This window comes from Rhinolophus ferrumequinum, chromosome 3, assembly GCF_004115265.2.
Source record: "Rhinolophus ferrumequinum isolate MPI-CBG mRhiFer1 chromosome 3, mRhiFer1_v1.p, whole genome shotgun sequence".
NCBI lineage: Eukaryota > Metazoa > Chordata > Mammalia > Chiroptera > Rhinolophidae > Rhinolophus > Rhinolophus ferrumequinum.
Genome location: NC_046286.1, coordinates 82,283,302 through 82,310,636, shown reverse-complemented (window position 1 = coordinate 82,310,636; position 27,335 = coordinate 82,283,302). Strand labels below are relative to the sequence as shown.

The 27,335-nt window shown below is 36.6% G+C and overlaps 1 protein-coding gene across 3 annotated transcripts in view; it reads right to left on the bottom strand.

The window, feature by feature from the left end:
* Window positions 1-27,335, bottom strand: part of PDE7B (phosphodiesterase 7B) — a 386,530-nt gene that overhangs the window by 192,056 nt on the left and 167,139 nt on the right. For 2 of the 3 annotated variants that reach the window (XM_033102909.1, XM_033102908.1), the window contains exon 2: window positions 6,876-6,936. In XM_033102909.1, the coding sequence (XP_032958800.1) occupies window positions 6,876-6,882 (7 nt within the window). In that variant the 5' untranslated portion in view covers window positions 6,883-6,936. Of the gene's footprint in view, window positions 1-6,875; window positions 6,937-27,335 lie in introns of those variants that run through there. The other variant, XM_033102906.1, reaches the window with a different exon arrangement.

Genomic DNA, 27,335 nt, shown 5'->3' with positions numbered 1-27,335 from the left:
CTATGCCATGTGATTCATAGTTCAGGACTAGACTGTTGATTTTTCAGAATTAGCTGCCTGAAGTATAATTTTCATATTATAACTTCATAATATAACTTCAGCTCTGTAAAAATAGTTAATTCTATATTTTGTAGAAGAGAAAAAAATGGAAATTAATTATCTCAACAGTAAAGAGCTTTTATTTATGAACAAGTTTTTGTTTATAGTTCCACTGTGGGCGGGGGAGCACTTCTAGGATCATTTGTGGGATATTTACTTCCAAGTGTTCAACAAAGAATAACTATTAGTTTGATTTATGCAGCAAACTCCATCAAATCATTAATGTTCATTGATAATCAACAAATAAAATATACCTGTTTCATTACTACCATTATCAACCTAATGGTTCATTTACATAAATAATAATCATGATCTTCATTAGAGGCTACTACATAAAATGTTGTTTGTATTAAGTTAAATGATGAATTATGCATTCTAACTTTTAATCTAAGGTAATTATCGTGTTAAATCATTTATGGGACTTTCACGCACAGCTGATGAGAGGGTAAATTTCCACTTTGGAAAATAATTTGACAGAATTAGTTGGAGGTGAATATATACATACCCTATAGCCCAACAGTTGAAATTCTAGGTAAATAGAGAAAATTTCAAGAGAAAATGTGTAATTTTGTGCACAAAAAGACATGTACAAAAATGTTTATCACAGTATTATTTGTAACACTTCAAAATTAGAGATAGCTAAATGTTTATTACCGCTAGAATTAATAAAAAAAAGTGTCACACACACACAGACGCACACACACACACACACACACACACACAGGAATACTCTGCTATTAGTATTGATAAAAATAATATTTACATTTCTAGTACTTCTAAAAGTTTACAGAATACTTTAATTTTTATTGTGTTATTTGATCCTCAACAAACCTAATAAGGTAGATAATAATATTGTTATTATTGATTATTATTGCACTTAGGGAAGAGTAAACTGAAATCGACAACCCTTAAGTGATTGCCCTCTGGTCCCACAGTTTTTAGCAACTATCAGGTCTTTAAATGCTCTGTTCTTTCTACTACACCACAGTGACCTACTGTGATACCACATATTATTTTGCCTTAAAACAGATTCTGAATTCATTCTTAAGAAAAATTCATAGACCTCAAATTATCCACATATGAAAATCACAAGCTGATGCTGGTGATGAAAGCAAAACATTAACTAAAAAAACTTTCCATTTTATTTGATGACAAAGTTCATCTAATAAAAAAGTAAAAAAAAAAAATATCAATTTTCTCTAGTGAAAAAATGGCAATACTGTTTTACTTCTTAAATAAAATATAATATTTGATATGAAGGGGAAAAGACAAAAATTAATATATTTTAAAAAAATACATCAAACCTAGAATTTAGGTCACTGGGTTCAAAGGAATATTGAGTTAAAAATTATTTAATTTCACAAGTATCTGGTGAACAGCTGTACTTAATACTGCCCAGTGGAAACCATTTTATAGAGTATTTTACAATTCTCTATAACTAAGAGAAATACTCTCTAACTAAATAAAAGAGACCAGAACTCTCTTTTATCTGATACTTCTGTTCTTTTTAGAGCCAGTGATAACAGTCAAACTGTGTACAATAAAGCCTCACATTTCTTTCCAATTTATCCTTTCATCATCCTTGTGGCCTGAAACACTGCCACCTCCACTCCCCAGCTTTTTCATAACTGGGCTTTTGAACATGGTCATGTATCCACCTAGAGTGCTGCCCTTTTCTCAGCTTCTGCATATCAAAATTCATGTCTTCATATCCCAGCTGTATGCACTCTCTCCAACAAACCTTATCTTTATTTCTTTTTTGTCATTTCTCATTATCAAGCTGCCATTGCAGATTTTGGTGTTCAGGGCTTGAATCTCTTCCTGGACTGTAAACCCTTTGAGGGCAGGATATGTGCCTCATTGGTCTTTGCCTTCCCATTGGCTAGCACGGTACCTTGCAAGTACGTGGAAAGATTTTGATGTATATCTGTTGAATGCATATTGGATAATAGCCTTTGAGGCACTGCACAATTTTGAAGAATATATGTAACGTTTTTAAAAGTTGCCCTCACATTTATGTAATGCTTTGGCTTTTTTATTGCTTTTCTAAACACTATTAATATCATTAATAAATAATCTATTATTCAGTTTTTTGTTTATTATTGTTTATCAGGGCATTATAACAGGCAATGTCTTCTCACAGAACACCTCATTCTATTACGATAACAATCCCTGGGATAGGAAGAATAAATATTTTTAATCTTTATTTTGCAGAAAAACTATAAATTAGAGCCTAAAAGATGAAGCAACTTCTGAGTACAGAGTTAATTTTTCAGAGACAAAAAGCAAGTCTACGTTCATTTTGGACGTTAATAAAATATTGATTTTATGGTATTCTATTGCTTTGAAAACTGGCAATCCCTTTAAATGATTTATAGCAAACTTCGACCAGAAAGCTGACAATATGAACACTCCCCTTCTGAGCCATGGTAGGTAAGAAAGTGCATACTTTACATCCAAATGCTAGGACATCGATCAGCATGAAAGGAAGCACACATGAAACAAAAGCAGGGCCGCTGGAATTTTCAAATTTGAAAAAAAATTGAATACTGATAAAGAATACGAAGAAATAGAGCCAGCAAAATATCATAAATTAAAAATTAATGCTTACTATTTAAAATAATTTTATTCTAACAATAAAGAGAAAGAAGGAGTTGTAAGAGGCACCAATTCTGACTGGGAATTTTCTTTTTTGAAAGTTGCTTTTCCCAGGATTTATCATTTTACAGAGGGAGGCTAGTAAATGAATTAAGAAGTGACTCAACATTGATCATTTTATGTTAATTTCTTTAAATACTCTTGGCTGTTTGTACCCAACAAGTTTCATTATATTTGAAAAATAAAATCCTTTTAGTAACCACTATACTTCATACATTAATTGTACAATGAGAGATAATATCTCTTCCACTTCCTTTTTCCTTTGGTATCCGTTCATTACATCTAATTAAGGTATGAGTCTTGGTATACAGTTATATATCCTTTGATATAGTTACAGAAACTTCTGAGGTCAACTTGAGGGAAATATTATAACGAAATTTAAAAATAGGAAGGACTTAAGGAGGTAGGAGTTTTAAACATATGCCCTAAAGACGAAGGAAAGAAGAAAGCAACATTTATTATAATTTGGTGCTTAACTTGATTGTCCACATTTGTCTTCTCTGGGGGAATTTTAAAGAATAAATAGTTAATATTCAGTGTAGCCAGCTCTGCAGTACATCTTTATTTACCTTCATACCCAACACAAACTATTCCCCTGAACCCAGAAATGATTCCCCATAAAACTCATGTGTGACAGAAGTTTGCTCCCACTTAAAACTTCATTGATTCAGTGCTTCAGAGTAATTCAAGGTAAATTTTACACTAATGTCTCATTTAATGTAATGAGCCAGGAACATGACTTTGGTGAGGATGGCTTATTCATGGAAGTCGTGAGGTAGACAACTCAAATACAAAAATTGTGTTTTTCAGAATGATCTGGGGACAGAGCAGTGGTAGAGAAGAAAACCGCAAATGGTGTCCCTGGTTGTGACCCTCTTTCCTATTCTATCTCAACTGTGCTAAAACCGGAGCACAGCTGGGATCCCGGCAGGCACCCAAGCCTGGAATGTGAGTGGCAGTGCTGGGATCGATCTCAGGAGGGTGTGGGTGGGTGACACAAGAGCTTGACAATTTAAAGCTGTAGATATTTCAGGTTGGCCTCCATTACAGATCTCACTACTGGGGTGGCATGGAATCAGAGGTGAAGTTTTGGAAATGCAGACTTTACATATTTTCTTGTTTGGAAATTTTGATTTATACAATGTTATAACATTACTTGCAAAAATGCAAAGTACATTTATGGTTGGCAACTCTTAGAAAACTTAACAGTCCCTTAAAATATCAGAGAATCCTTATCCTTTACTGTTGGAGATACAAAGTTTTCCCAAGAAACGCTTTAGGAAGTAATAAGGGCATGATCACAGGTTCCTCTAGAAGGTAGCCACAAACTATGGTGAAGTGGTGCTTTGTTGTTGTTGTGTTAATATAGATGCCCTTTCTTACAAGATGTGGTCTCAGTTTTAGTGAGTTCCGTGTTCAGAAGTTGAATTTTTCTTGCGTGTTCTAAGGAAAGAAACCATTCAACTTCACTTCTTTTCTTATCATCTTGCTCTGTGAAATGGCAGCCTTTCGGTTTCCTTCAGGTAGACACATGCTAATGGTGGGTTGACCCATGTGTATTCATATCCATAATAACTTTATTTTGGTATTTTCTTTTATCTAAGATTTCAAAGGACTTTGTAAATGTTTCAATTAAAATTTGTAGTACTCTTCTTAAAAAGAATAGTAGAAAAAAATCTAAGCCTTTTTAAATGTAAGCTTCCTGAGGGCAGAATTTTCACTATATGAGTAACTTAAGCTCACCGGAAATAGTACTATCTTTGACAACCAATAAATATTTACTTATCTATTTTTAAAGGTAAAATATACAATTATTCTTCCTATTTTCTCATGTCCTCAAACTAATAAAAAAAAATTCCATACTCACTGTTCCTTTATATCATTTAGTTCTATATCACTAAAAAAATAGAAATCTAATACACTGATTTATAAAAATATATTTCTAACTTTGAAATTTTGTGCAATTTGGCAGATTCATTTGGCGGCTAGGAATGTTGTGGCAGCTATACAAACCGTATCAGATAGCCTATAAGAGATGGAAAGATGATTGATCTTACCCAGTTTAAGTCAAGTCTACAAGCAATAGTAGACAGTTTCTTGCTGTCCTTGTTCTAGCTATAAACTAATCAGTCAAATCACATTGGAACCAGGACAAGGCACAATTTAGTCAAAATAAATGATGTGCGCATGTGTTTAAAACTGTCATGAATTAAAAATCCATTCAAGTTACTAGATCAGGTAAAAGTTATAATCAAATAATATTTTAGTTTGATATAGTCCCATTCATTTATTTTAGTTTCTACTTCCCTTGCCTTTGAACTCAAAATCATAAAATCCTCTTTGAACCCAAGGTCCATAAGTTTAGAAAGCCTATGTTTTCTTCTATGAAGTTTATTGCTTCTGTACAGCAAAAGAAACCATCGACAAAATAAAGACGCAACCAAATGAATGGGAGAAGATTTTTGCAAACAACACCTCTGATAAGGCGCTAATATCCAAAATATATAAGGAACTCATACAACTCAACAGCAAAAAAGCCAAACAATCCAATTAAAAAATGGGCAGAGGACCTAAATAGACATTTCTCCAAAGAGGGTATACACCAATAGACATATGAAAAAATCCTCAACATCACTAATCATCAGAGAAATGCAAATAAAAACCACAATGAAATATCACTTCACACCAATTAGAGTGGCTATCATCAACAAGACAAATAATAACAAGTGTTGGAGAGGCTGTGGAGAAAAAGGAACCCTCATACACTGTTGGTGGGAATGCAGATTGGTGCAGCCGCTATGGAAGGCAGTGTGAAGATTCCGCCAAAATTAAAAATAGAATTACTATATGACCCAGCAAACCCTCTCTTGGGTATCTACCCAAAAAATCTGAAAACATTTATCTGTAAAGATGTATGTGCTCTGATGTTCACTGCAGCTTTATTTACAGTGGCCAAGACATGGAAACAACCACAGTGTCCTTCAATAGATGATTGGATAAAGAAGTTGTAGTATGTATACACAATGGAATACTATTCTGCCATAAGATGAAATAGTACCATTTGGGACAACATGGATGGATCTTGAGATTATAATGCTAAGCAAAATAAATCAGACAGAAAAAATAGAGACCATATGATTTCAGTGATATTTGGTATATAAAATTGAAAATAACAAAGGAACAAGACAAACAAATGAAGAAACAAAAACTCATAGACACAGACAATAATTTAGTGGTTACCATAGGATAAGGGGGGAAAGGGGTCATAGATGAGGGCAAACGGGGTCAAATATGTGGTGATGGAAGAACTGACTCTGGGTGGTGAACACACAATGTGATATATAGATGATGTATTACAGAATTGTACACCTGAAATCTATGTAACTTTACTAACAATCGTCACCCCAATAAACTTTAATTAAAAAAATAAATAAAATTTAAAAAGTAATCATATTTTAGTGATATTAAGGTACCGATATCATTCAATCATTTACCTCAATCTTTTTATCTGTGAAATGAAGATAGTAATAGATGCATTAGAGCTGATTGTCTGGCTAGGTCTTATTTTCGGGGAAATGGGTATTATAAAGAGTTTGTGAAAGGCACTGATGATATATCGTCCCACAAGTACAAATGATTATTCATCCTGATGCTGCGATTTTATTACAAATGTAGTGTGGGTAACTGTGCTGACTTCAGATTAGTTAGAATATGTATTTTCCCGGCATTGTAAGTAAGGGCTTTGTGGTGTGATGTAAATTCTTAATAATTTACTTAATTAGCTTATCATTTCTAGTTTAAGAATTACAATGTGATTCTTCTTACTTTTTCATCACTGTTTCCTGAATACAATGCACCCGATTTTACGTTATGCTGAGGAGCCAAGAAAAATTCTGAAAGCCTCAGAAGCATGGTTCATGACTTACAGGTACTAAAATCAAAACATTTTTTTCATCAAATATTCCACATATAAACGTGTTATAGATGTGTATAAACCTACAAAAATCCTAGAAGCCTCTGCAATATGGAACGAGAGACAGTAAATAAGGCAACAGAACAACAATAAATCCACATGACATCAACATGCTTAACATATCTAAAATGAGAAGCTTTCTTACCTAGCATGCAAACACATTTGACATTCTGATCAGGGCTTTCAAACAAGAGTTCACCACACCTCTGAAAGAAAAAGAAAGCCATAATTATTTTAAGGTTTCATACCAGGCTTCCCAAGGCAACATGTCCATGCAACCTGACATTATCAAGACATTATTCCACTCCTCATGTTTTCCTTGGTTACCTGAGTCTAGGAACTTATGTCATGAGTAGAGACTTTCCTGGCAGTAAAATATTTGAGACTAAGTTGGAGTAGATTGTTCCTGCATGCCTCATGCCTCTGCCTCGAAGCCATTCTGTGTGCTTTTATGAGGAGTCACCACCAGAGATGCATTCCGTGTCTAATGGTTTCTATTTCAGCGGAAGATATTCAACCTATTAGATCTAACAATATGTGGTTAATCTCTCTCAGAATTGGCCCTTACACAGCACCAAAATTATTCTAAATTACCTGCTCTGAATTCAAACGCAAACATTATCAAACACAAAGCTCGGTGGCCTATACTTAACCCTCTGAACTCAGCGGGCGGAACGGGGGGGAGGACGGGGGCAAATAAGGAAAAATTGAAAAAGGGACACTCATATGTGCTTTTCCTGAACCCACAGACACATGGAAACCTCAATTTTATTATCTATGTCTTAGTTTTAACTTGCTTGTTAAAAGTTTTGTGCAAGGCAAACTCCAGAAATAAACTCAATTATTTAAGAATTGACCACATTTATGTATATGATTGACAAATGGTTAGTACCTGAATATATAAAGAAATTCTCCAAATAAGCAAGAAAATAACAAATAGAAAAATGGATAAAGGACATGAACAAACAATTCATGGAAGAGAAACCTGAATGGTCAATAAACTCAGAATATATTCAATCAATCATACTAATAATTAGGAACCAGCAAATTAAAGATAAAATGAGGCCTAGTTTGAACTCATCAGTGTGGCAAAACATAGAAATCTGGCAATAATAAGTGAATTAAAAAATGTAGAGAAATGAATACTCTCACACGTGGGTTAGAATATGAAATGATAGAATCATTTTAAAGAAAAATTGGCAAAATTTTATTAGATTTCTACTTGCTTATTTCCAGATTTCAACCTCACTAAGTTGAAATATGCATTTTAGATAGCAAGTCATATTCTAGACTGATAACCAGAAAAACTTTCACATATAACTTTAGTGCCCAGCTATAAAATAGATAAATAATGTTATTCATATTTTGGAATACTACATGGCGGCTAAAATGAATGAATTAGGGCTACATTCACTGTAAAAACATATATATAACAGGCACATATAAATATTCAAATTGTATAATGTTCAAATCTTATAAAATATAGAATGTTCAAATCATATAAACCAGGTTTAATGTTTACATCGTATAAAAACAATGTTAAGAAAAAACTATCTCCATTTTTTATGAAGTTGAAAATATCTAAAAATAGTACATATTGTTTATGGATACATTAATTTACAGAAAAAACATAAAAAACAGGAAATAAATAATGAATATCAAATTCAGGGTAGAGGGAAAATATACAGAGTAATAAAATGTTGGAAGGCATACAGGGGTTACCAAATTTTTCTATACATTAGTCCACCCTTATCCATGGGAAATACATTTTAAGACCCCCATTGGATACCTGAAACCATAGACAGTACTGAATCCAATATATACTACGGTTTTTTCCTACACATACTTACCTATGGTAGTTTAACTTATAAATTAGGCACAGTAAGAGATTAATAACTAATGATAAAATGGAATAGTTATGACAATATACTGTAATACAAGTTATATAATGTGGTCTCTGCTCTCTCTCTCTCTTAGCAAATCAGCATAATTGTTTTTCCTTCCTCACAATTTCATGGATGGAAAATTCGCTCTTACCATAGATCTTAGCAATCTCAGCATACAATTTTTTTTCTTTCCTTATTAAGTAGAAAACTTTCACCTTTTTACTTAAAGGGAGCATTTTACAGCTTTTCTTTGGCATATCTGAGTTGCCAGCATCATTGCTCTTGTGCTTTGGGGCCATTATTAAGTAAAATGAAGGTTAGTTGAACACAAGCACTGCAATACTGAGACAGTTGATCTAATCATGAAGATGCCTAAGTGACTAACAGGCGTATACAGATTGGATACGTTGGACAAAGGGATGATTCATGTCCCTCTCACCAGGCGGCAGATTTCATCATGCTTACTCAGAATGGCACGCAATTTAAAACTTATGAATTATTTCTGGAATTTTCCATTTACATTTTCAGACTATGGTTGACCGTGGATAACTGAAACTGTAGAAATCGAAACTGTGGGTGAGGGGGCGGAGGAAAACTACTGTAATGGTTTGTTCTTTAAATTATTCTCTAAGCTGTTTTCTATGTTCCAAATATTTCATAATAAGAAAGAATTGCCTCCATACGCAACGCTCTGAATATAAGAATGATCTTTGCCTACTGATTCCTGGCACCCATCTCCCTTGGGCTAACAGAGGCCATTTAATGCCAGGTTGGACTGCCTTTCCCAATAACTGTGTCACCACTTATTTCCTTGTCCTAGGAAGATTGAGGACTTGCTATATTTGCCCATTTTCCTCTTTCTTTCACTGTTTACTCGTTTAATTTCACTTCTGTCAATCTTTATTGTAGTATTTTCCATCGGCAGTTGGAGATTCCCATATGCTCAGGACAGACTTAAGCTATATGCAGATTTTTTGACTGGGCAGGGCCTCAGCACCCTAATCCCCACTTGGTCAAGGGTCAACTGTACCTACACTTCATATAAGACAAAGCAATTTCTGGGGAAAACTATTCCTGGATGTAAGAACTCACATTCTTCACCTATAATTAAGAAATCCTCTGATATAAAGAGGGGCAGGTTGAGGGGAAAAGAATGACTCAATTCTATTCAAATCAACCCCTTTTCTGGAATGGCCTATCCTGTGCACAGAGAGATGGGAAATGGGCGCAGGGCCATGAAAAGGAAGCAAGCTGCTTGGGTGAGTCAAGAGAATGGATTGTAGGGGAGGGTGACTGGATGCACGCAAAGGTTGCAAGAGGGCATTGAATACTAAACAGAGAGTATTGTTAGCTTTTTACAGGTTACTCTGCTGACCTAAGTATCATACAATATTTATCATGCCTTTTAATCTCTTCATGCTTTATTCCTTTGTAAGTAACATGGGATGCTAATATATGCCACAAAGTGGGATCAGAGAGCAAACGTGAGGATTAATGGTCATGGCGTCTGATCCTACTGTTAGTTCCTGTTTTGTTTGTGCTTTGGCAGAAGTTAAACTCTTTCAAATTGCTAACATCCATTTCCCGCATTTAAAAAGCATTACCTGCTTTTTAAAGTGGTATTTTTATGACCTGAAAGAGTTGGTAATTCTTTTTAAATGAAAGATCAGAGGTTTCTAAAATGTTTTCAACTTCTTGGCAAAACAAAGTGCTAGGAAGTTCTGTCAATTCATATTCTGGGTCCTAGGAGGACAGAATTCTGGACTGCTCCCTTTCTCTTTGTTAATGACAAAGCCCACATATGTGGTAGGAAGCAAGAGATTTCCTTCTTTCCTTGAGGGGCTTGCAGGAGATGATGTGTGGAGAATGCATAACTTCCTACAGCTGCCAAAGCCCAATGGCAGCCTTATATATGTCCCTCGAAAGGCAGATGAGTATGGGTGGGGGTGATGCCACGGGGGGGGGGGGAGGGGGTGTTTGCTCTCTTTCCTGAACATAAACAAAACCAGGAGAAGTTTCTGAAATTCGCATGGAACATGCGTTCCTTGACAGTCATGGCCGGCTAGGGTTCACTGACCACATAAACTAATGATCGCTAATGATCGAGCAAGAAGGGCAAGCATGGTGGCCCTTCTGATGACCCTGAGGATTGTGAGACAGTCCTTTTCCTTGTCTTCATTTCTCTGGCTGTCTGGGAAATGCCTGAGACACTTTTAATTAGCTCATTAATTGTCCTGCTTTGTAAAATTACCTGATGATAGTAACAGATTTTAAAGCTATGCTCAGAAGGGAATGGGATTGTTCTCAGGACTTGGAAAAAAAACAAAAAACAGTCTTTCCAGTGCAGTTTCTCATTGATATCAGTGTCTATGGGGACTTGGCTGCCAAACATTTGCTTGCAATACAACCTCGGGTGATGAATCAGTTTACAGGGTTAGTTGGGTTAAGCCATGTTGCCCAAGTCTCAGGAAACTGCAGGATCTGCCATAGGGGAAGGTCTCATGCCCTGTTGGGTTCTCAGGTGATACAGCCTTCCTCCCTTGCTGCTGTGCCTGGTCATGCATGCTGGGACTCCCCATCCCAGCACCTGCTACTGGATGACCCTGACTTTGACCTGGTTCTGTCACCAGGCTTCTGTCTAATTCTCAGAATCTTATCTCTCCTTAGGATCTCCATCTTTGTTTTATCTTCTGTGTCTGAAATACTGAGACCAAATCTCCTTCTTTGTGCCCATTTCCCAGGCAACACAGCCCCCAAATAATAGGGCCTAGGGGCTGGCACCCTGTTAGAGACAGAGTGATGCCCCTGGCTCTCATGTGCTCCTCCCATAGCACATACATGCTGCACATGAACTCGCGTGTGCAACGACTATCACCCATGAAGAATCAAACCACTTTCACTGTAGTGTTCCTAACATGCCTCATTATTGTAACTCTGATGCCATATACATACCATGCCTGCAATAGCTAGTGTGGACTAGCTAACATTTATTTAGCTCATACTATAGGCTAAGCACTCTTCTAAGTGCTGTATATAGGCCATCTCATACGCTCAATACTCTCTTTTAAGAGAGCAGAAAATTGTGGCATAGAGAGTACTACTAAAATACTCTTCTCTAATGAGTGAAAGAATCGAAGCTGACAGCTTCCCTGATGCTTGACCATTATATATAGACTCCTAAATAATGGCTACTGTTGGTGTCTTCATTGCCTTGGCCAAGTAGACTGTGTCTATTTACATCCCCTTCTCTCTTCCATTAGCCAGTAACTATTTGCATGAGTTGCCACCTATTAGAGTGAAGGCTTTGGATTAGACTGATCCAAATTCAAGTTCTGTTGCTGCCTCCACTTACCTACTTTACTACCATGAGGAACTTATTTAGTTTTGCAAAACTTGGTTTTTTTTTTTCATTTGTAAAACAAGGTAATACTATTTACGTCATAGTATCACTGCAAATTTAGTTTTTAATTCATTAAGAACAAGAATATACTGATTGAAATTACTGTAGATGAGACCATAACACAAAAATACAAAATAAACCTAACTCATTTGTTAAAATTATATTTTAATTTTCATATTATTATTTAGGATTAAAATTGAAGAAATACTTCTGATTTCAAAAGTCAAAATATTTCAAAAGCTGATTGCTAATTCTTATTTATTAAGAATTTTCTATATTAAATCTAAAATTTGCACATTTTAGGAAGAACTAGATGGATTTTATAAAATACCCCATCTCTCTTAGTACTTTTAATTAAAATATTTAATTTCCATGAACTAAATCATATGTTCCAGCAAAATGTGCAATAAAATATATTTCTCCTAAATAAACTGTATTTTTTATTACTTTCATCATAAAATTAGTTGTGAAAAATTGATATCAGGTTTAATTTTAAAAATCACACTAAAGTATTTAGCAAACCTCTATTACTTAATAAAAATTATATCTGAAATGACAATAATATTCAAACATTAGTAATAGTACCTGTTATATTTGAAAGAAGCAAAACACATTAAAGACAGTGAGAAGTTCACACATTGTTCAGTTAACAGCACTTCTAGCTTTCTGCAACCAGTTAATGCTTTTTCTGCTTCGAATAAGCTTTCATATTTTGTTTTACTTTTCTGAATATTTGCTATCACTTGCATTCATTAGTATCTCAGCAGGCCTCCAGCAACTAATCTTTTTAGGGCAGGTGTCTGGATATCTTTGGATGGGAGGAAACATTAGGGAACAAAACCCGAAACAGAAATCCTTGTTGCCTGGAGGTTTGTCTCAGTGTCAGCTGAGACAATAACTGGTTTTTGCAAGTAGGTAATGCAAAATGAAATGTTATCAGCAAATAATTAATAGACTGTGATTCTTTGATTATTTCCATCACATGTTTATAGCTTTCCTTTTATTTTCTTTCCTTTTTTTTTTTTTTAAAGCAGAAAGGAATTTAATACATGGAATTAGGTGCTTATAAAATCACTGGAAGTTCAGGCTATAGAATGGGCCTCCAGGAATGACTCTCAGACAAAAATGCAAAATTGGCTTATGAAGGACACAGTTGGGAAAGTGGAGAAGCAAGAGGCATCACTGAAGTTGGTGACGTCAAGGACATACAACCATGGCAGAGTCCCAAAGATTAGAAAGCTGTTGGCACAGCTGCCTCTCGACACCCATGTTGCTAGTGACTAAATGTTGGATGCTACTGTAGGAATGCAGAAAAACCCAACATCTCCATGACTGTGCTTGATAGAGCTTTAAAGCGAAACAAAACAAAACAAGCCCCTGACATATACTCATTTTGGGGAAAAAAAATTAAGACTGAGTTTAATTTTTCAGCTTGGATGGCCAAGCTGAAAAAGTGCTGACTATGGTCACTATTTGATGGAAAGTGAAGTGCATCTCATCTGTGCCATGAGCGAGTTGGATTGGGCAGGGCTTTATTCAGGACAGGCTGCCTTCACACTCACCCTCACTCTGTCTCTAAGTGCTTCAGTTCTGTAAGTTTGCCGTGCAAGGATTTCTCTAGTGAGGGTCTTAGTAAACAAGGCAAATGCCTGTATGCTGATGCATCTGTTTTATTTGATCACTGCTGAACCCCCAAGTATCTAGCATGATGACTAATACATAATGGGCACTCCCAATATTCATTAAGTGAATGAATAAGTAATTCTTTACTGCAATTACATGGGATATACTTAAAATTTGAGATTATCTGGGGTAGTGCAAGAAGAGATTTTCCCCCCCTGGAGATTTATGTATACACACCAGGAAATGCTGCCATAAGATACAATCATGTAATATGAGCTACAATGGGATGATTAAAGGGGAAACCTGACATTGAGAAGGGATTTAAAAATATCTTGGTGACTTCCCATCTCACATTTTCCAACAAACAACTGAATGATACTAATCAAAGTCAGACCCCCAGAAGATAGGCTTAGAGAGAAAAATTTTTGGTCTGTAGATCATAGAAAGATAGCCTCTGTTAAGAGACTAAACTCCCTAAATTCTCTCAGGGCCTGGAAGCTTGGAACTCCATTAACGTCTATCAAATGAGTGAATAAATGGACATTTAAGAAGACATCATTAATATTCATCATGCCTACTCTGTGCAGGCACTGTACCGTGATTATGGATACAAAATAAAGTGAGATTTCATCTGAGTCCTGTCCTCAGGAAGTTTATAGCTTGGTCTGAAACCAAAACATAGAAGGCTATGGCCACCCTCAATGGTGGGCACGCAACACTGCCTTGGGCTATTAGAGAAGACTTCCAAAAAGAGATGACCACAGGCCTGTCTGGAGGATAGGAAGGAGTTGACTGGCAAAAGAGAGGGCCCATCAGGCAGAGAAAGTTGCCTGCGCAAAGTCCAGAAACCCTTTTAAGATCATTCAAGCAGCTGCTGAGGAGCAAAGCTGTGGTGAGTCAGGGCAGAGGGTTTAATCAAAGAGATAGTTACAGTTGAGACTGGAGGAAATTGGGGGCCGATAGCGATTTGGAAAAAAAAGAAAAGAAAAAGAAAAAGAAAACAGAAATTATGGGCTGTGCTAGAGAGGCTGGGTTTGCTTTTCAAGAGCAGGGATGCTTAATGAATTCTTTTAGCACTATAACAAATAAGTACAATACAATGGTACCAGCTATCTCTCATCAACAGTATCGTCTGCGATCTTTTTGTCCATTTCTACCTTAGGATGGGTACCAAGACTGAGGTGTTCCTTATTTTTTCTTTGTGGATTATTACACTAATGGCTATGGCCACAAGAACAACCCCTAATGACACAGTTGAAATCCCACAGGGGGCCAACTTCTGCTACTGCCGAAGCCATTAGCACCTAGTATTGAGCACATCACAATTTCCCCAGCTCCCAGAGGGTGCGATTTCATGGTCTCCTACTTCACAGTGGCCGGATTCCCAACTACCATGTGGGTGGCATAGTCGGGCCTTAATCTCTAAACACTGTGGCGGCCCTTGGCACTCTGGTGCCAGAGGATGGCAAATTTGGAACTGGGGCCGATTTCAGCTCGAGCTCATGTTTTCCTTTCTAAGTTTTTCCAGTGAAAGAGCACATTTCCATCCCATTGCAGGCTGTTAAAACGTCAGACTAATAAGTTTTCAACAATCTGTCAGTGTAGATCTCCAGCAACAACCTGGCACTGTCTTTGATTTGGGGCCTCATTGTCCAGCCTGACCTCAGCCAGTCAAAATAAGAGACACAGCAGCAAAAGGAAAAAAAAAAATCACTTCGAGCTGAAATTCTTCACAAATCCATTGTCGCCAACAGTCAACAGCAAAGCTGTGGGCTACATAACCTGAAGTGACCCTTCAGGAAGGGCCATCCCTCATAAACCTCTAATTAGCTATGGTTAGGAGTGACTTGAAAGATATTAGTGCTATTGCTATTGGAATTGAGCCTACCAGCTTTTAACAGCTTTGTTTTCTTCTTCAGTCAAAGAACAAAATGTTAGCTTAATGGCGTATGCTTTCTATTAGAGAAGTGCCAGCAGCAGCAATCTCCAGAGAGTCTCTCAGCATTTTATTACACACCCCTATTTTTAAATGTTTAAAAACTACTTATTATGAACCAAAACTTGGAAAACCTGGTTTCAGCCCAAGAGTAAAATTTTTTTTTTCTTTTTTTTTTAAGTTACGAAGCAAGCAACCGTCCAGAATACAAAACTGTATCTTCTGTCATTTCGGCCCTGGGCAGAAGAGGGCACCAGAAAGGCTATCGTACTATCTATGTCATTTGATTGGACCCCTTTAGGGAGACACGGGGGTCAGATGCACACAGGTTCTGAGTCACTGTGTTATGTTATGTTGCATTCTCCAGTTCATGAAGTATTTCTCCATGCACCACTTTTAGTTTTGACTTTTATTACACACATTGAAAAACACAGTTTTCATTGTGCAAAGCAATAACTATAGCCTCTGGGCAAGCACGATTTTAGTAGAATCCATACCTGTGAAGGGTGATGGCATGTGGAATATTACTGGAGTATCTCGCTAACACACCCAATTATAGGAACAGATAAGCATGTTGGTCCAAGGCACTTTGGGAATAATTCTGGTATGGGCTCTGAGAATTCCCTTTTATCAGACACAAATACCTATGCCTCAAATCTTGATAAACAGAGAAAAAATTATGCCAGAATTTTGCAGTAAATTTCATCTTTTATTTACCTTCTCAGGGCTCCAAGTGTTGATAACCAGCTACAGCTAGTTTTCAGAGAGACAGAGACACTTCTGTGAAAGCAAACAACTAAAGCCATAAACATTTAGCTTACACACAGTGAGTTTTTAAAGAGGAAGTCCATAACCACTTTGCATTAGAGAAAAAAGGAAGTAGTACAGAAAGAGGACAGATTGGTATAGGCTTTGTAGGTTCAAATCCCAAATCTACCCCTTGCAAGCTGCATGATCTTGGGCATATTATTACTTATCTTTTTGAATCTCCTTGTAGAGCAGAGGGAATGACAATGCTCACCCTTCTACTGAAATAATGTAATATATGTGAAAGCATCTCGTGTACTTTGAAAATCATAATGGGGCCTGCAGTGTATGTTGTTTTGTGGAAGCAAGGAGGTGGAAGTAGGAGAGGGCCATCTGGCAGCACTTTGTACAAGATACAAACCATAATTCTACTGAGTGTGTCATGGAATTTTATGAAGAGAACATTTTTGCTCTTCCCATGTTGGAAAGCACCAGTCTCTCAGAAGGCAACTGGTAAAACCGAAGGTCTAAAGAACAGAGGTAGGAGCGTAGGATCCGGCAGTAAGCTCAGAGCTGGGTAGAACAGTGGCCTTCAAGAGGGAGAGAGGAAGTAGAGTCGAATACAAGGTGAAGATCTAAAAGAATGCAGGAAAAGGAAGATGGACTGTGTGAGGATTTGCAGCTTGGAGAGGGCACCTCCAGTGCCAGAAACACAACTGTTAATCTGGGAAGGATCCGGGAGAGCACCATGGACAACTAAGTCACTTATTGATTAGCAAACAAATAAGTCCTCATGGACTTAGGTGACTTTCCATTCCAGGGTTTTACCATGATCTCAGTATGGGCTGTTGAGTTCGAATCAAGATTCCAGTGTTTACTAGATGGGTCACCTTGGGCAAGTTCCCCAATAATTCTTTTTCCCTCAATTTCCTCATATATAAAAATGAAGATAATACTCTGCTTACATCATGGGTTTATCATGAGAACGAAAAAAGGATTAACCTACGTAAAGCACTTAGAATAGTGCCTGGTAAAACTACTCAATTAATTACTATTTTTGAGAAAATACACTTATTGAGAAGAGAAGCCATGAAAACCATGGCTTTTGCAGCTGCCTAGCTTTACTCCATGTTACCTTCTTAATCTGGACATTGAAGCCATTGCCCTGGGCAGCCCCAAGCCCCTTGAAACATGAATAAAGGGACAGACGTCTATATACCTGTCAGATGGGAGTGCCCAACAAACATTTGTTTAATGAATGAATGGGAAATCAGAAGGCAAATAGATTGAAAACTGGACCTATTCTTACTAGGCAATGATTTTCAGTTCCTGCAAAGCAAGGGCTTGAAGGCCTAAAGTAAAATCTCACTTTTATTGAGTATTTCATTCAAGATACTCATTCAGCAAACCTCCATTGGGGACTTTTCAATGCAGCAATGGTGCTGACACATCTGTCATCAGTTGCTTATGCTGGATTTATTAACTAAATTAAGCAGAACCTATTTCTATTTTGATCACATTATTCTCAACTAATTCTGATATGTTTAAAGTCCTAATTAGGAAACATTGAGTAGACTTTCTGTGTAGTGGAAATGTTGACAGTAGGAGGTTCCTACAGACCATTTGGTTATTGGGCTGATGCCCAGGGACTGTCTAATCCTACTTGATGCACAATTGGCCTTGGCATTGAGGGAGGAGAGAGAACCCAAATGAGTTTGAGAAAGAGGAGGTTTCTCATAGTTGTTCACATACACTGGCCACATCCCGATGGGTGCGGAAGAGTTTGTGAATAATGTATTCTGATTGGTTAAGGGAGAGAGAAACTAATATTAAACAAGTCCTCAGTGGGAGTTGAAAGCATGAGATAAACTGGAAGGGTGTTCGTTTTGGGTATGATACATTTTAGGTGCAAAAGCCTAAAGGCAATTGAGGAAGGAAGTTAAGAATGACTAGGAGGGGATGGGGTTCAGATAATTGAGAGAATTGGGGTGTGGAGAGACATGAGGCTGGGAAGTTGGCAGGGACTAGATCACGCATGGCCCCATGGGACTCCATTTAGTGATTGGACATGAGCCGGGATTCCATAGGCCATGGATCTGAACGAAGTCACTGCAGGTCACAGGCCATCTGTTCAAGGCAGTAGAAAAATCCCCCAAGTGTTTAGAAAGCTTTCATAATGGGAATACTGCACAGCAGCCACATTTGCTGACCCATGTGGCTTCTCAACACACTTGGCGATATCCTTAGGTGGGGAAAGGTTTCTGCTACAGGAGGCGCCACCTTACGACTGAGTATTTAATGACATTTTCCATATTATTCCTAATAGTCATAGTTTTGATAATCAGTGACGCCAGGGAATACCACAAGAACTATTCAACCATTTCGACTCTCTAGTATTACCTCACACAAGGGGTACTTACAGATAGATTTCTTTAGATTTAGTGTCATCCATATGGCCTTTATGAAGAGATCATGGAAGTGAGAACGTGACTTGTAAACTTTCTAAGTCTAGCATCAATATATTATGAAGACCATGGCTTTTTAAATCATGCGCGGAGTGAAGACTGAGGACACACTGAAAGGAGTGATTAGCAGCCATGTCCCTGGACCCCAGAAGATGGAGGAGCTGGGGTCCTGAACAAAACGTCCTTCCCTAACAGTTCAAAAGGAATCTTCTCAGAAATGAGTGGGAGAACATGCCTCTTGTATACTTCATTCTTTACTTGACTGATACCGTCAGCATGAAATTTGAACCTGCCCTTTAGCCAGACACGCTGCGCAGCAAAGCCTCAGTCTGTCCCCGCCACCCCTAGAAGACTAACACTGTGAGAGCTCGAAAGGAATAGCTACTTTTTTTTTTTTTTTGGCCTGACTTGTGTGCAGCCAACAGTATGTACTCAGCAATTGCTAAACGCTGGCCATCTGGCCCAAGGGTCTAAGGTTTAGACTCGGTTTTCTTGATTTACACTGCAATTTCCAAGCTACTTTCTTTGACCTTATAGAGAGCAAAAGGTTAATAGATAATATCAGCAATATCTCCAAGTCACTGTACAGACGTCACAATTCAGAGATTCATGGAACCTCATCCAGCCTGTAACGGAATGAATATTTACTCAAGACAAAAGAGTACTTATATAACATGCTCCTTGCAGCTCCATGCAGTAATGCTCCTGTACATAAACCAACAATTAAATGTAATCCTATACACTTATATTTTTAAAAGAAATTCAAACCAGTCCTTGGAATTAAATAACCCCAGTGCTCGAGAAAATGACTTCCAGAACATCAAGCCTCACATGCAAACACAGGGCCACTGAGCCACAAAAGAACAAACACTTTTCCACAGGGATAAGGGCTTGTTGTTGTATAACTACTTGTGAGGTCAAAGATCCAGATGTTCCCATAGACAATCAAACAACTATTTCTGGTCCAACTGTATTGACCATCTCCATATGGACCCCTCTGAGACATTTGGATTTGGCCTTGAAAAGGAGATTTCTGTAAATTCTACTGGCAATCAATGGCAATCCCAGGTGAGAGCGGGAAAATTCAGTATCTTAGAGCAACAATTGACAGGTTTCATAAGCTGCAAGTGAAAATGAAAATCAATGAAAACAAGTGTATATTTTGATAATAGTTATAGTTTGCTTTAGCGTAGCTTACTAAACCCCACAACAATATTTGAAAGCCACCTTCTCTTGGGTGGCTCTCATTTCATGCAAGTAGGGACTTTTTGTCTAGTTTACGGCTGTTCCCAGAACCTAGATCAACGTCTGTCATATCTTAGGTTCTCAGTAAATAGTGCTTGAAACAAAGAATGAGCAAATGATTTGGGGCAAAAATATACCCTATTCATTCATTCATTACAAGCACGTTTTAACTTTTAAATCTTTGAGATGATGAAACTCAAAAGAGAGGACTAAGAGAACAAAGTTATACTTAAATATCTATTTTCTGCCTCATAATATATGCTTCATGGGTTAAATCAGTGAACTGTTTTAAGTATCTGCAAAGAAAAACTGTATAAAGGTCACTTGGAGATTACTTGGGGGTTGTAGTTACTGGCTTGTTGATGGTTTGTTATTCTCATTCTAATCACTTTAGTGTCTCAAGACCCTCGGCAGCCTTCTTTCAAATAGAGATGATCATTGATTGGAGATTTAATTCTTATTAGTGTCAGTAAAATTGAGGAATCCTAAAGATCATGCTTCGTTAGCTTCCTAGTAAATCTGACTCTGAACCCGACATTGCAATATGACATATATTCATCAACTAATAATGCTCATTAATTAACTCATGCTGAGCAAACTAGTAGATTTTTGCTTATATTTAATTTTTTAACCTAATGATATAAAACTATTTCTCTATGTATTCTTAGCAAAGCAAGAAAAAAATTGAAATCAATAATAGTAAATAACCTTAGAAATAAAGTGATGCATATAGACTGTATTAATCTGCCAGCCTTAAATTTCAAAAGGCTAGGGTATTTAAAGATAGGGGCTGGGTCGTAGTTTTAAATCCTGGTATCTAGCAGAATGTTTGGAATAAAGCAAGTGTCCAATAAATGCTCTTTAATGAATAAAGAAAATATCAAATGCCAATGAATGTTATCAATCAAACAAATTCTAAACTGAGACGTGTCAACACAAGCATTTCTGGACATCACTGTTAGGTATGAAATGTTTGTGTCAGTGTGAATGTGTATGCATATACATATGCACACACATCCATACATATCATACACACACACACACACACACACGATGTATATCACATAACTGTGCTTTCTAGTGAGCTGTAGTTTACTGATTAAGAATCCAAACTCTTTGTCTATACTATAATAACAGTGAGTTTGAACTGCAGCTCCACCATTTCCTACCTCTCTGACCTTGGAAATTGGCTTATTATTTCTCTCTAAGCCTCTGTTTCCTCACCTAGGAAAACCAAGACAATACAGAATTGTTGTGAAATAACACATAAGGTTTTTAGCAGTATCCAGTACACAGGAAGTAGACAATATATGCCATCTAAGACTATTATAGTCTTATACACTGGCCTTCACCAGGTCAAATAAACAAAGAAGGAAAAGCCTTACTTTTCACTCTGTATGTTGTACCACCTTGCTGTCCAATCAAAATGAATCTTTGTTGCGCCCTTGTTTGTCCCACAAGTTCATGTCTGCAAATCTTTGAGGAAGTGTAAAGAAGTGGCGACAGACAGTTAGGGCTTTGGAGTTGCACAACTCATTGGGGGAATTTACCAGCCTCGTGACGTGAGAAAAACATCTGAACTTGCTTTATCCTCTCTAAAATGTGATAAATCCTCTCTACGTCACAGGATTGTCCTGAGGATGAGATGTTATCAGTAAAGTTCTTGGCTCAATGGTATTTACATGTACGTATGCATCAATGCAGTTATCTATTTCTTACTCTATGCTTTTAAACTTCAATACCTATCTTCTCTTCTCCATTTGTTAAAACTATCCCAACTATTCAAGGCTCAGGTAAAATGGTGAACTTTTATAAAGCTTTCCTGATTTTTTTTTCATGCCTAAGTTAACCTTTTCCTTTCCTGAATTTCTTGTAGCCACTTGCCACTTCCTACTTCCCATTTTCGTTACTTTGTCCATTAGACCATGAAATCTTTAAGTCCTGAATCCTGATCTACTTTACTTATATATCCCATTCAGCCTCTGGAATAGTAAATACGTGTGTGTGTCTGTCTGTGTTAACATGTATGGTAATAAAAAATATTTAACAAGTATCTGTTTTTAAAATCTTGTTACTACTCTGCCTCGTTCTAGAAAGATTTTGCAGTAGATGTACATTTCTCTTTGTGTGATATGTGCATGCTTAAACACAGATCACCACCCCCATATGCAAACGTACACAGACATATATATTGCAAAGGGTATTACACCTAACATAAAGTCTGGAATTAAAACCTCAAAATGTTCCAAAAAATAATATATGGTACATTGTGCTAAACTGGAATTACGTTTTTCATGTTGAAATCTCCCATTTATTTTGAAGTTATTAAGAGAGGAGGCATTCCATTGTAACACTTCCCATAATATATTTTGTCATTATTATTCCAGGAAAAATTTTGACCACTGTTACTCATTTATTACAAATGAAAATATTAAACTTTTGGAATCAAGGAAGTAATAAAGTTGCTTTCTTGGCCTGCCTTCATTCATACCTTTCACTTTTACCATTGCCAACATTCTTTTAGAACCCTTTGTTATTGAAACATTTCTTCATCTAAACCCCAAGAGTAATTCTTTTTTGTTTTCAAAAGGAATGAGCTTGATGTTGGATGACATTTACAATGTCATCTCTGCAACAGGTCAACAGTACTTCATCTTCTATCACCCAAATCTGATCATCAAGGTTATTCTTTCAAGGAGAACACTTAGTTAAAATTGATGAATAAAAAGAGTAAAATTATAGAATTTGGTTCAAAGCAAAGTTCTAAAATCAAGTTCAGATTTTGAGTATCATTAAATTAGCTACTCTTGGGGCATATATGTTAGTTCTATGAAATAATTACTAGTCTCTCTTTTATTTTCAAATTTTAGATCTGCATGTGGCTTTTACTCCCTAAAAAGGAGTCATGTGATCTTAAATGTGCAAAACCTTTAATGTAAGGCAAATTTTAAGGAAGATAAAATATCAGCCAACCTACTACTAACTGATGTTTCAAATATGTGGTTAGGTGAATTGGCAAAAAATGCTTTCTCATAAAAAACTATTTTGATGATCAGAATAATAAAGCCAAAGAGCTCTGACAAATGATACTTTTAATATTTAAAAAATGAAATAAAGCACGAATTTTAAGTAACACATATAAGTCCAAGTATCCTCAGAAATTTTATGGTGAATAATAAAGTAAATGTATATTAAAATTTTGGTCAGGCATACATCACTAAAATATCTGAAAGCTGAATATCTTGAAAATAATTTTTATATTTTTTATTTCTCCCTTATTTTCTAGCTTCGTTGCAGCTAGAAATCCTAGGTATCTTACTTGATTTTCCTTTTTGTCTTGCTGCCTTTCTCTCTTACCTCAGCCTCAAAACAATTTAATGAATTTTCAAGTCGTTTTGCTTCTACTCCTCAAATCCGTCCACCTTTTCCTACCCCACTGCCAGAACCTCAGTTCCCATATTTCTAAGCATGTCCTCCCGTGCTTAGATCTCTGTATAGGTGCCTCCCAAATCCTCTTTTCTTAGTCTTTCCCCACTCCATTCTAATTGTTTTATAGCAGCTGGAATGTTCTATACCATCTGAATCAGTCACTTTCCTGCTCAAAAGGCTTACATGGCTACACTTTCCCCTCAAAATAACCCAGAATTATTCATCTGGCACACAAGTGCCATTTATCCCCTGGCTCTTGCACCCCAATTATACACTACCTTTCCAAACCCTCCCTATTCTGCCTCACCTGTGGGCCCCTGCATCTGCACCAAAAAGCTCCTCCTTAGCTATCTTTCAGGTTACAGCTTTCACATCACCTGCTCTTTCTGGAGACTGTTTTCAACCTCCCAAATTCTGTTTGCCAAGCGCCCCTTCAGAGTGCTGGGTAGCGCCCGGATTAGACACTTACGGCAGCATTAATCACACACTGATGTAATTTCCTAGAGCAAAAGTCAGGTAAGGCCCCTCACTTATTTTCAGTTACTTTCCTGGGGACTTACACAGTGTCTCATACTTAACTGGCAGTTAACAAATGTTTGCTGAATGAAGGAAGGAAGGAAGGAAATAGGGGTAGAAGGCCATTTGATACTAATATACAAAAGGAAACGCTCACGAAAGTCTACCTAGTAATCCAAGAGTAGTCAAACAGCACTGGGTGTCCAAAGTGTGAGAAAACTTGGATTCAAAATAACAATGAAACAAACAATAACATCCTGACTCTCATCTGAAACTAGTTCTTGTCTTGTTGGAGAACAACGACTTCTGAAGTTGGGAGTCAAGTAAGCCAGATTCAGCACATACTTACAGTTTGTAATTAGCACCAAAAAGTATCATTGGAAAAGAACAGAATCTAATGTAGGGGGATTGATTTTAGTCTTGGACCTCTGCTTATCGTGTGAAAAGAGACATGACTTGTGCGGTCTGTTGGCATTTTGAAATTTAGATTTATTAAAGACAAAAACCTCATGATCAAAAATTTCTAGATGAAATACCTTCTTTCTCTGTATCAGCACACACTAGTATATTTTAAGACCAATATTATATATGACTAAACATACCCCCCAAAATTGTACAAGCAATTAAAAATTCTTATGAGAAGCAAAGATTTAATCTTTTGCAAGTTTTTTAATACTTATAATTATCATATTAATTTTATGGTTTTACCACTTTTACTTTTTGAACTAAACTGTATTTCTTGCTTATTCCCAACTCAAAAGAGATAAGAAAATTTTATTTGTTTTAGAAAAATAAATTTAATTAAGTAAAAGATACACATGCTATTTGAGACAACTTCATTTAAGATGGCTGAAATTTAAAACTCAAATTCAATTTTAAGTAGTGATAGTGGCCTTGTTAGGTGACCAAAACCAATATATCATTTTATATATATATATAAACAAATTCCACCTGATCCAGATCCAGTTTAAAGACCACCTTCCCAATCTATCATTTCCACCCCTCATGTTGAACTGCTATTCTAGCCATATGTGATTTCTCCAAATCTTCATACCACTTTTCATCTTTCTATGGTCTGCCTTATGAACAATATTTTTATGTTAGAATTCGTTACTCCTATTTAGATTTTAAGCTCTCTAAAGGATGGAAATCTTTCTCCTCTTTGTATCTTCAACATGACCTAGATAACAATGAATTGTTGAATTAAATCTCTGACAAACAGAAATAACAAACATGCGTTTATTTTTGCTATTGTGCTTTTCATTTCATTATCAATTACTGTAAAATTCCAAAGCTTCTAGTAGCATGAAAACTTGGCAGTTACACAGTGACATTTCTCTCATGAGATTCCCTGTCTATGTAATCTTATTTTTTCCTCACTTCCCAGAATGATTTCTAGACCTCACTGATAGAATATTCTCCACTTATATATGTGACTTCTTCATATCCACTTCTGTGCATTCATCCAAGATGAACTGTTATTTCATCTAACCTTAATAACCTTGGACCATCATACATTTCACTGCCTCACTTACCTTCCTCAAAGAAGGCTCTCATAATTCATCTCTCTTAATTTGGATCAGTTTTCCAAATGGCCTGTCTCAATATATTTTATTTTATATGCTTTTTGTACGTAAATATAATATTTTTCATTTTTTCTTTAAAAATGTGATAGGTGAGATGCACTGATTTTCAAAGGCTAGTTGGCATAAAAGTTATGTGATGTGTTTGCTAAAATGGGGACTACTGAGCCCTATGATGAGAAAGCAGAAGAAAGGGCCCCGGAATTTAAACATCTAAGAAACACCCCTGGTACTGCTGATGCTAGTGTCCTTTGATGTTACCTTGGGAAATGCTGCCAGAGGCAAACACATGTACTAAAAGTGAGGAGATCTGGGTTCTAGAGCCAGCTCTGATCTTGGGCAAATTCCTGAGCTTTTGTGAGCCTCGGTTTCCTCACTGGGAAAAGGAGAGAATTAGACTAGATGTTTGATGTTTCTCAACTCCCTGTGGTCCTTTTTTTTTTTTTTAATTTTGTTATTTCTTTTCACATATAGTCTAGTGGTGAGCAAAGAGTACACCTTCAAACTGCCCCTAGTCCCAGGAACATAGGAAACCTGAGTCCAAGGTCCAGTTCCATGACCTTAGACAGGTTTCTTACCACTCATGGTCCTTCAATCTAGAAAATTCCTTAAGTTTATTCCAATACTTCTTGTTTGCCTCATTTTATAGACTTGGCTACAAGCAAGGTAAGTCATAAAGGCAGTTAGACTAGAAGTAGGGTTTCCAGGTGGGAATTCCCGCCCATCCTCAGGAATTATTTTCGCTTTCCCATTCCTAAATCCCGAGATATAAATTGTTTTTCTGTTCTCCACGATGAATTGTTTCCACAATGTGACAGCCGATACTACCAACCACCCGATTTCCCGACCAACTTTTCTCGGGATTCGGAAACAGAAAAGCAAAAAAAATTCTCAAGAATGGAAACCCTAGCAATAAATAGGAAAAATGTCTAAGAGATAAATTGTGAGTAATACATTTATTTCCCATTGTGGGTATTACTGGGTTCAAGGATCCGATTTTCTCGATTTCCTGACCAACTTTTCTCAGGATTCGGGAATGGGAAAGTGAAAAAAATTCCTGAGAATGGGTGGGAATTCCTGCCTGGAAACCCTAATAGAAGGCTACTATTCTCTAAGGATTAAGTGACTATATATTCTGTTTTTTTTTTTCAAAAGAATAACTCTTCATTCAAGAAAAATAATTGAAATTAGTTAGGAAATGAATTTGAATATGACATTGAAGAGACCAGATTTAGAATCTGCAGAGTTCATATATTTTTAACAAAAAGGGGATTTCCCAATGTTCTGTAACGCATTACTCATCTTGCCAGCTTTTACACTTCAGAAAAATAGTCAAAATATACTATCAACTAACATGTATCCTTCCAAGATCAGTATAAACAAACATAAGTAATCTTATGGACCATAGGGATTACGGTTCTTTTATAAATGTACTGAAAGTTGTTTAAAAATATTCTGTGACTCATAATAGCACGCCAAATTATAGATTGTAGCCTAGAGAAAGAGTCTAGAACTAAAACCTCATTCTACCTTAGTAAGATAGAAGCTTTTCAAAAATAATACGCTATTTAAAATTGATAGACACACACAAACTACTGAAGTCAAGAAAAGTCTAAGTAAGGCCAGTGTTTCCATCTGGATGTAATATAATCCAATGCAATGATAAAATGTTGGTTTTGGTTTATATTTTTTGTGTTTTATATGCTATTCACTGCCCTATGGGGACACTTCTGTTAGTCTATTAAGAAACACCCAGCGTTGACATTCAATTCACT